Source organism: Oncorhynchus tshawytscha, linkage group LG06 (genome assembly GCF_018296145.1).
Source record: "Oncorhynchus tshawytscha isolate Ot180627B linkage group LG06, Otsh_v2.0, whole genome shotgun sequence".
Classification (NCBI taxonomy): Eukaryota; Metazoa; Chordata; class Actinopteri; order Salmoniformes; family Salmonidae; genus Oncorhynchus; species Oncorhynchus tshawytscha.
Window position 1 is genome coordinate 61,041,353 of NC_056434.1, and position 10,440 is coordinate 61,051,792.

General features: G+C 40.6%; 1 protein-coding gene across 2 annotated transcripts; it reads right to left on the reverse strand.

The window, feature by feature from the left end:
• Positions 1 to 380: 380 nt before the first annotated feature.
• Positions 381 to 8,918, reverse strand: LOC112252819 (molybdenum cofactor sulfurase-like). Of its 2 annotated transcripts, XM_024424452.2 has the most exons (15): positions 8,506 to 8,916; positions 8,154 to 8,243; positions 5,621 to 5,687; positions 4,844 to 5,488; positions 4,620 to 4,696; positions 4,143 to 4,342; positions 3,819 to 3,935; positions 3,319 to 3,714; positions 2,906 to 3,068; positions 2,681 to 2,768; positions 2,268 to 2,392; positions 1,974 to 2,070; positions 1,629 to 1,767; positions 1,426 to 1,530; positions 381 to 1,066 (listed from the first exon to the last, which is right to left on the reverse strand). In XM_024424452.2, the coding sequence occupies exons 1-15, from the start codon at positions 8,648 to 8,650 to the stop codon at positions 971 to 973; spliced, it is 2,550 nt and encodes an 849-aa protein (XP_024280220.2). In that variant the 5' UTR covers positions 8,651 to 8,916; the 3' UTR covers positions 381 to 970. The 2 variants fall into 2 exon arrangements, 1 of the variants encoding a protein (XP_024280220.2); XR_006083636.1 differs by lacking the exon at positions 381 to 1,066 and having other exon boundaries at positions 1,629 to 1,763; positions 8,506 to 8,918.
• Positions 8,919 to 10,440: the final 1,522 nt, after the last annotated feature.

The following is a 10,440-nucleotide window of genomic DNA, read 5'->3' on the forward strand; positions in this document are numbered from 1 at the left end:
TGTCATTATGGGGTATTATGTGTAGATTGATGAGGAAAAACACTTATTTAATCAATTTTAGAATAAGGCTGTAATGTAACAAAAATGTGGAAAAGGGGGTCTGAATCCTTTCCGAATGCACTGTATATGTGTACAGATGTGTAAATGTAATGTAATGTATAATTTGTTTTCTTTAACGTAATTTTCAATTAAGATAATTGTACTTCAATTTCATGTCCTGTTTACAATGTGCCCTAAAGTTTGTCATGTGACATGTATATTGTCTATGTATTCTATTTCTTTATGTATGTATCCTTTTTCTAAGACAGAAAGTAGGTGCCAAAGTAACCAAAAGCTCTGGAGAAAACAGGTTAGAAATTAAGACAATAAATGCAAAGATGAATCATTAAAATACTTAATTAAAATGAATACATTCTCTCAAAGGTGTTGGTGCCTGACACCACTCTCTCCACATGGCAAATATGATAATTATTCAGATGTCAATGGCCTACAGGATGGAGATACATTTATATCAGAGCATACATTGTACTGTAAATATTTAGTTCATCATATAGAGTCTAACGGTATTTTCCATGTCCTCTCTGTCAGGTAAAATGTTCACATTTCCAAAGGAGTCTGACATTGATCATGTGAGGCTGCTGACAAAAAGTGAGAAAACTATTCTTCTGTGACAGTACGTCTAAGGTAATCAATGTGATATTCCATAAGTGTTTGTATCACACATTAGAAAGCTTTGCAATGCATATTGGCAAATACCATGGTGTGAGCAGCAGTCAAAAACCTTTGACATTAAAATCATGTAAACTAAAAGGTACAGTAATTGATTTACACGTTGGTCTGTATGAGCTCTGTGATTACCTGGGTTGTCTTCCTACAATATGCAAACATTTAAGTTAAAATGGTAACCTAACCATGTTTGCTTAAAATCATTTTGAGTCCAGACATATAAAAACATCTGGAAATGGTAACCTTATCCTGACCATTGAGACATTACAGGAGTGCCAACAGATAGGGTTGCATTAGAGCCATCCAGTGATTGGTGGACAAGGTACACACCAAAGGTCACCTAAAAAACAAAATCACAACACATTTACAGCATACTCACTGAATGGCCAAAACGGTAGTGAGAACAACAAACAACAAGCCTAAAAATGTATCCAAAATGGGGTCCTTCTGGGATAAGGGATACTGTATATTGAATACTCTGCTGTGTGTTTTCCTTGTCAGTTAATGCTCTTGTTTGTTTTATGTACTCTACCTACCTCTAGTCTAAGGTCAATGACATGGACCGTTGCAAATGCAGTCGACCCAGTAGTAAGTCAGATAACGTGTCATGGGATAGGAACTATCTGAAAACTCAACACACCAACCATGGAATATATTGTCACACTTTGAAATTAAACGCAACCCCCTCCCCCTACTGACCTTCCCCTTGCGATAGGCAGAGAGAGACAGAAGAGGCTCTTTGGTCTTGGCTCCTGTGTTCTGATCAACCCCAATCATCTGGCATCTGCCACACCGACCTGCCACCTTCACGTCATATCACAAAGAGTTGATGCAGTTAAAGATTTTTGTTGCCATTTCAGTAATACGCGTCACCATATATGAAAACCAATCTGCATCCTCACCTGGAAATGGGTGTTTCCAATAATCAAGTGTGACCAATCATCTTCCTCAAATGGCTCCAATCCAGAGATGACTAAATTGGCACGAAACCGACTAACAAGCTCATAGATGTCAAGAGGCTGATGGTCAGAGGATTCCTGTCTGTCCCATAGTGGTTAGATAAACCACAAGGAACAAGAAAAAAGGCTGGCTCACATTAATCAAAAACAAAAGGTTTGCCTATGATGATCTTTGTACATGTAATTCACTAGGCCTACATACTGTATAATTTAGTATGTCACAAATTCCAAATGTGCTCCACCAGGAATGTGTGAGGCCCGTAGGCAATATAACATGTTATACTATACCTGCTAGTGATGTGTCTCTGAAGCAAATCAACACTGGCATGGTTGATCATTAAGTACTGGGCTTCATTCACCAAGGAGAGGGCAGTGGACGAGACCCCTGGGGCAATGACAAAAAAGTCTAAATCATTATGAATTAAAGAGACCAAAGAAATCCCATTGGGGTAAAGCAAATTCCAACATTCATGCATACAAAATAGATTTTTGCAGACAATAGGAATTACTGAAGAAACCATTATGATGGATACCCTAGTATGGTATCTGAACTTAAGTTTACCAAGGACATCTCCCTTTCACCTTTTTCATGGCCCTTTTTCATGTTGCGAATGAAATCAGGACTTTGCCTTATCAGACGACAAGGCTGTCCAAGGAACTCTGAGAGCCATGATGCAGCTTCATCGCCACAATCTACTGTTTGCACCCTTGGGAAGGAGAGAATACAATAACAACCACTACAACATTTCTGAATCAAGGTGATGGTCAAATACAGTGCCTTGCAAAAGCATTCATCCCCCTTGGCGTTTTTCCTGAAGTCAAAGTGGCAGACTTCTGGTAGACCAATGACTATGAAAAAAATGGATCATAATAAATACTGTATGTCATTCCCGACACTGATCATACATGTCTTTCAAGCCTGCTCTATAGATTTTCTACAAAGACATAGCTAGTGGTTTAATTATTATTATAATATATATATTTTTTTAACTCACCTGTCACCACACAACTTGCTTTGACACACACCATGACTCTGGTGTGGCTCATTGTAGTTTTCCAAAGGGACAGAAATTGTGTCCATTCCTGAAAGAAAAGAGGAACTCCTTTAGAAGAGTTTTTAATTTTTTTTTAATGTATGACTGAACTGTATGTGAGCGGTGCTGCTGAATAAAGACTCCTGGATTGTCACAAAAAAATACTATATATTTATAATGTCTGACCTGAGGCCTGCAGGAGCAGTGTGTTCGAGGGCAGGTAGATCTGCGGATGAATGAGGCATAAGCGTGGTTCTCTCTTTTGGTTCAGACACACTCCATTACCATTCACCACCATCCAGCCCCGGTCATGGAGCAGTCCCAGAGGGCACACTGGCCAGTCAGTCACCTGCATAACCACACATCACAATTAAAAACACAGAAGAAGTAAGAAGTCAATTGATACAGTATACTGATAGGCACACGCATTGCAATTGTGTTTAGTTGATGAAATAGTCATTCTTACCACAAATATCCAACAACAGGTAGATCTCTGTGACTTTTATCCAAACATAACATGGGTATTGGAGAACGTTCATCATTTCCATTGTAGATTTAAATGAGAGCAAAACAATACTGAAAGAGAAATGTGCACAAACCTCAAACGCTGCACAGGATTTGATTGGATATATGTAGATATTAGTCAGATACTGGGCCTTCCCTAGGCTCTTTGCTTCCTTGGTGATGGCCTTGCCTCCATATTCGTTCACAACTGGTTCTGTAGCGGCATGCTCTCCATTGTCTATGTGTTTAGGTTTCCCATTGGTAAGCATAGTAAGCAGACACGGACTGGAACCTTTAGAAGAGGTGTTCGATTTCAGTCTGTCTAGTTTCACTTGGTCCACTTCGACTGGTTTCTCCACAAAGCACTCCACGACGAAGTTCAAGAAGTTTTGGCAGTCCTGGAAGGTTGACATGTAGCCGAAGGATACGCGCACAGATCCTGTTGGACGACCATCAACCAGGTCTACGTCGTCTCCACAGACATGACCCGCCTTGAAGAAAACAGGAGAGGACAACAGTATATTAGGATCAATAATTATCTTCATTGTCTTTTGCACAAACACATGCGCAATGCCACCTCAAATTCACTACGCACCTGTAGGTTGCTCTTCACGTCTTGATTGGTGGTGCCAAGGAAGAGCTGACAGGCACCGGTGTTGCAGAAGCAACCTGTCCGCACATGGATATTGAAAAGACTAGCCAGCTTGTCCACCTGAGAAGAGGAAAAGGAAAATGGTTAGAAATGTTTATCAATCAGCAGAAATATGAGACATTTCTTTTAGTGCATTCATAATACCCAGGCTATGTTCATTATGAATCAACTTGGTAAAGTCCTCTTTCACATATGTTTGGATGTGCGAAATTACTAAATGCAAGCACTGTAGGGTGCAGTGCATGAAATAGGCTCATTTGAGTGAACCTGAGAGTATCCAACTATTTGTCCGTGACAGTCCGTCAAGTTGAAGTTGAGGATGGCTCCCTGCATGCTCGGGTTCTCAAACTCGCTGTCGGAGTATATCTGAGCAACTGGTTGTCCGTTGCCATGGCAAAGGCTAGACAGCAACATGTAAGTATAGCGTGCTAAACCAAATGTATGCAGCTGGACCTTGTCCATGCCTCCTGAAGGCGAAAACAAGGAAACAAGGTTACAATACAATAGTTTAAAAAGGTTTTATTGACTCAATTCAATCTCTGTAGAATATTGGTCCATTCCTTACTGATGTTCAAAAGATTTCTGTCATATTGATGTAATGAACAACCACTCGACCAATGGAATTATTTTTGAATGCATAGGTCTTACTTTGACACTTAGTGTAATGGCAGATGATACTGATGCATTATATGAACAACTTTGCTTTGATTCATCCGTGCCTTTAAATTATTCATATGTACATACCTGTGAGTTTGTGTAGAGCATCAAAACTATGATTTAGAGCAATGACGTCCAGGAAAGAGACGGTGCCATCTTCAAACCTTAAATCAGACGACAAACAAGGTTTATCACAAAAAAAGTATCAAACAATAATGTTATCCTCTCTAAACCAGGCTCATTCAACTTCATAAAGAATGCGTGTGCATTCACATCCATAATATAATTTCAAGGCTCATGGAAGAGTTTACCGGTTAGCCATATTTGGCGTTGGCACGTAATAGTTCTCCCCCGCTAGGTAGGCCGCTGCTGTCCCCCCACCAAAGTATGCTTTTCTTAGGAGGGCAGCTGTGTCATTCCGGACCAGAAGAGCCCCTAAACCTGTGGGGAAGCCAAACATCTTATAGAAGGATAAGGGAACAAAGTCTGCTGGGTGCTCCTGCAAATCTAGCGGAGAGCAGCTAGCAAAAGAGGCAGCATCCAGCAGGACAAACCACCGGCCCTGGCTGTCACACGCTGGGTAGAGCTTCCTCGCCTGGATGCCCCTCACGTACCCCAGGGAGTACTTTCTGCCAGAGAAATTGCTCTGTGCTGGATAACAGAAGAGGTGTGGTGTCTGGCAACTGCTGCATTCACTCTGGGCTACATCTCTGGCTCTGGCCTCTATCTCCTTGGGGGAGACAGGTAGAGAAACCACTCCCAGTGCTGAAGTAACTCCTCTGATGCCGACCACCGAGGTATGGTTATCAGTCAGATAGCAGAACTGACTGGCTGGCTCCGTAGCAGTGGGAGGCCTCCAGGGAAAGCTCTCAGCGACTAATTTGAGAGCTGCCGTACAGCCAGAGGTGAAAATCACAGAGTATTTGTCAGGAGTGGTGTTAAAATGCTGCAATATCCTGCAAGAAAATACATTTCTGTTCAGGACATATCCTCAATAGCAGGGCACAAATATGGGTTCACACAGTCACATTAATTCGGGTGGAATAATGATGAGAACTTCTTTCTGCGAAAGGAGAGGCTTTAGCTACCTGTATCTGACATGCTCTACTGTGTCATGCGTCAGTCTACTGCTGGGGTTATGGCTGTGAGGGTTGCCTAAAGACAAAAATATTAAAAGAATATTAAAATCAGGATACAGGAGTATTCATATATACAGTTGAAGTCAGAAGTTTACATAAACCTTAGCCAAATACATTTAAACTCAGTTTTTCACAATTCCTGACATTTAATCCTAGTAAAAAATCCCCTGTCTTAGGTCAGTTAGGATCACCACTTTATTTTAAGAATGTGAAATCTCAGAATAATAGTGGAGAGAATGATTTATTTCAGCTTTTATTTCTTTCATCACATTCCCAGTGGGTCAGAAGTTTACATGCACTCAATTAGTATTTGGAAGCATTGCCTTTAAATTGTTTAACTTGGGTCAAATGTTTCGGATAGCCTTCCACAATAAGTTGGGTGAATTTTGGCCCATTACTCCTGACAGAGCTGGTGTAACTGAGGCAGGTTTGTAGGCCTCCTTGCTCACACAAGCTTTTTCAGTTCTGCAACAAAAATCTTCTATTGGATTGAGGTCAGGGCTTTGTGATGATCACTCCAATACCTTGACTTTGTTGTCCTTAAGCCATTTAGCCACAACTTTGGACGTATGCTTGGGGTCATTGTACATTTAGAAGACCCATTTGCGACCCAAGCTTTAACTTCCTGACTGATGTCTTGAGATGTTGCTTCAATATATCCACATAATTTTCCGTCCTCATGGCGGCATCTATTTTGTGAAGTGCACCAGTCCCTCCTGCAGCAAAGCACCCCCACAACATGATGCTGCCACAGCCGTGCTTCACGGTTGGGATAGTGTTCTTTGGCATGCTAACCTACCCCTTTATCCTCCAAACGTAACGATGGTCATTATGGCCAAACACTTCTATTTTTGTTTCATCAGACCAGATGTGTCCCCATGTGCAGTTGCAAACCGTAGTCTGCCTTTTTTATGGCAGTTTTGGAGCAGTGGCTTCTTCCTTGCTGAGCGGCCTTTCAGGTTATGTCGAAGTAGGACTCCTTTTACTGTGGATATAGATACTTTTGTTCCTGTTTCCTAAAGCATCTTCACAAGGTCCTTTGCTGTTGTTCTGGGATTGATTTGCACTTTTCGCACCAAAGTACGTTCAACTCTAGGAGACAGAACGTGCCTCCTTCCTGAACGGTATGAAGGCTGCGTGGTCCCATGGTGTTTATACTTGCGTACTATTGTTTGTACAGATGAATGTGGTACCTTCAGGCGTTTGGAAATTGCTCCCAATGAAGAATCAAACTTGTGCAAAAACAATTGTTTTTCTGAGGTCTTGGCTGATTTCCTTTGATTTTCCCATGATGTCAAGCAAAGAGGCACTGAGTTTGAAGGTAGGCCTTGAAATACATCCACAGGTACACCTCCAATTGACTCAAATCAGAAGCTTCTAAAGCCATGACATCATTTTCTGGAATTTTCCAAGCTGTTTAAAGGCTCAGCCAACTTAGTGTAGTGTATGTACACTTCTGACCCACTGAAGTATAAGTGAAATAATCTGTCTGTAAACAATTGTTGGAAAAATTACTTGTGTCATGCGCAAAGTAGATGTCCTAACTGACTTGCCAAAACTATAGTTTGTTAACAATAAATTTGTGGAGTGGTTGAAAAACAAGTTTTAATGACTCCAACCTAAGTGTATGTAAACTTCCAACTTTAACTGTGTGTGTATACATATATATATATATATAAACAAACAGAAAACAAAGGCAAGTACGATGGAATACCAAGGAGGTTAATAGAGGACCCGGCAGCCTATTTAATTGATGTGGCGCAGTCTCAGAGTAGGTTCAGGTGCAAAAATAGGAGGCATTTATTTACAGTGCAGGAAGTGCTGAAGAAGACTGGATACAAAGTTGAGTATTTAAAAAGTGTATTAGGAAAAATAGTCGTCAAAAATACTTTTTGGAAAAAAAATGTAAACACAGGGCAAAACACCCATAAACACACATCTGAGTTTGGCAAAGGTAAAGGTAAGAGGTAAAGGTAAGAGGTAAAGAGCGTAGGGCCTAGTGCTTAAGAGCGTAGGACCAGTAATTGAAAGGTCGCTGGTTGGAATCTCTGAGATGACGAGGTGAAGAATCTGTCGATGTGCCCTTGTGCAAGGCACGTAACCGTAATTGCTCCTGCAAGTTGTTATGGATAACAGCATCTGCTAAATGACTCAAATGTTACCTCAACAAACAGCTCTCCATGAACACGGAGAACGGGGATCCTAAAAGGACCTGCCCTAACCTGGCATACAACTTTAAACAGGTCAATTCTCAATATACAGAGTTAATAATATGCTTGAATGGTAATACAATTGACATGCAATGGCCAATACTTAACTCGTTAATGAAAACAAGGGCATCATTTACATAAACAGTCCAAAAATCTATGTAGCAATTCCAGATTGCCCCTTTAATAGAATTGTCTCTTTTTTACACTTTTAACAACTCAGCACATTATATCAGTTGAACCTAATTATATTTGGTATGTGAGGAAAGACTCACCATATACATTCCTGGAGATATCCTGATAGAATTCTCTCACCAGTGACTCAGGGTATAGCGTTGTTCCAGCATGATCCAGGTATGTAATGCCTGTCAAAAAAGTTGGTTTTGGAATTTGAGAAATCTTAGGAATGAGTTTCTTCTTGGATAATCACTTATGTGCATCGAATAACAACACTTGCACCACTTAGTGGTAAGTAGACGTATTGCCTTAATAAGCACACAACAACAAAAACAGTAGTCCTGTGTTACAATGTGTCGCACTGGTTTGCGTTGAATCAGCGTAAGTTGATTTACTAACTTTAAAACACGCTTGGCGCTGTGATTGAAGCCCCACGCAAAAGTACTGTACCTTTAGTCCTTGAGAACTCCCGTTCTATTACGTCTTTGAAGCCACTTTTATAACCGTAATGACTCCAAACTTCCTCGAAGCTCTCAAACGTGCACAGTTGATTAAAATTCAACGATTCCTTCTCCGTGGCCTCTTGCAGCGGCATTTTCGCGTCTACCTACCTAAAATGTGACTTTGAAGTTCGGTCTACAACGTAACTTGCACATGACAGTAGTGGTAGCTAAGAGACAAACACTTACTCATTGACAAAGTTCTAAGTCCGCACTGCATCTCTGACGGACAGTAACAGTCATTTGTAGTGTCTTAACGATTTACCTCGCGTTCCTCAGTTCAACAGATCTCGATAAGGGGACTGAGATCTAGGTCTATGACAGAGATAACAGGAAATGGAATACAACTTCAACTACAGTACGCATGGAAGTGGACTGAGACTGTCAATAGGGGGCAATAAGTGAACAAAACACATTACTGGCTAATGAAAATGAAATACTGTGGCTATTATCAATGATTTAGTGTGTTAACCAGAACAATTCAAATTCCTATTCAGTCAAGACCAATGATTTAAATGATTACTTCATTGGCAGTGTGCAAATTTAGGCAGGAAATGCCAACAACGAACAGTGAGCCCTCATGCTCATGCATTCCAAAACAAATAATGAAAGAATAGCATTGTACGTTTGAATTTGGTTAAGTTAGTGTGGGGAGAGGTGGGAAAATGATTGTTATCGATATCCTGGCATTGCCAACTTAGATGGAAACCTACTGAGGATAGTAGCTGACTCTAGACACTCCTATCTGTCAGCCTACATGCAGAGATCCTAGCCTAGAGGAAAGTGTTTGTCCTCAGGCATCAAATCAAATTGTATTCATCACATCAGCCGAATACAACAAGTGTAGACCTTACAGTGAAATGCTTACTTATGAACCCCTAACCAACAATGCAGTTTTAAAAAATATGGATAAGAATAAGAGATAAAAGTAACAAATAATTAAAGAGCAGCAGTAAAATAACAATAGCGAGACTATATACAGAGGGGTACCGATACAGAGTCAATGTGCGGGGGCACCGGTTAGTTGAGGTAGTATGTGCATATAAGTAGAGTTATTAAAGTGACTATGCATAGATTTGGCATGGAGGGAAGCCAAAGTCATTCCGCTACCCAAGAATAGTAAAGCGGTCTTTACTGGTTCTTAAAGCTGACCTATCAGCTTGCTGCCAGCTCTTAGCAAACTGTTGGAAAATAAATGTGTTTGACCAAATACAATGCTATTTCTCTGTGAACAAATTAACAACAGAGATTCAGCATGCTTATAGAGAAGGGCACTCAACATGTACTGCACTGACACAAATGTCAGATGAGAAGATTGTGGGAGCTGTACTGTTAGATTTCAGTGCAGCCTTTGATATTATTGACCATGTTTTTGAAAAAAAGTTATGTATTATGGCCTTTCAACCTCTCCCATGTCATGGATTCAGAGCTATCTATCAAATACAACACAGAGTGTTTTCTTTAATGGAAGCTTCTCTGATGTTAAACATGTGAATTATGGTGTATCACAGGACAGGTCTCTTGGCCCTCTACTCTTTTCTATTTTTTACCAATGACCTGCCACTGGCATTAAGCGAATCCTATGTGTCCATGCCAATGATTCAACCCTATATGTGTCAGACACCACAGCTAGTGAAATCACTGCAACACTAAACAAAGAGTTGCAGTCAGTTTTAGATGGGTGGCGGGTAATAAACTGGTCCTGGACATCTCTAAAACTAAGAGCATTATATTTTGTACAAATCATTCCCTAAGTTCTAGACCTCAGCTGAATCTGGTAGTGAATGGTCTGGCTGTTGAGCAAGTTGAGGAGACTAAATTACTTGGTGTTACCTTAGATTGTAAACTGTCATGATCAAAACACCACACTCCACAAAGCAGATCC

Bases quoted from the DNA above. Each gene is read 5' to 3' on its own strand.
- LOC112252819 (XM_024424452.2), bottom strand. From the start codon at position 8,650: ATGCCGCTGCAAGAGGCCACGGAGAAGGAATCGTTGAATTTTAATCAA. The intron at 8,244-8,505 runs GTACAGTACTTT...CTTTTTTGACAG, and splicing joins GGAGTTCTCAAGGACTAAAG to GCATTACATACCTGGATCAT. The intron at 4,697-4,843 runs GTAAACTCTTCC...GTCTGATTTAAG, and splicing joins ACGCCAAATATGGCTAACCG to GTTTGAAGATGGCACCGTCT.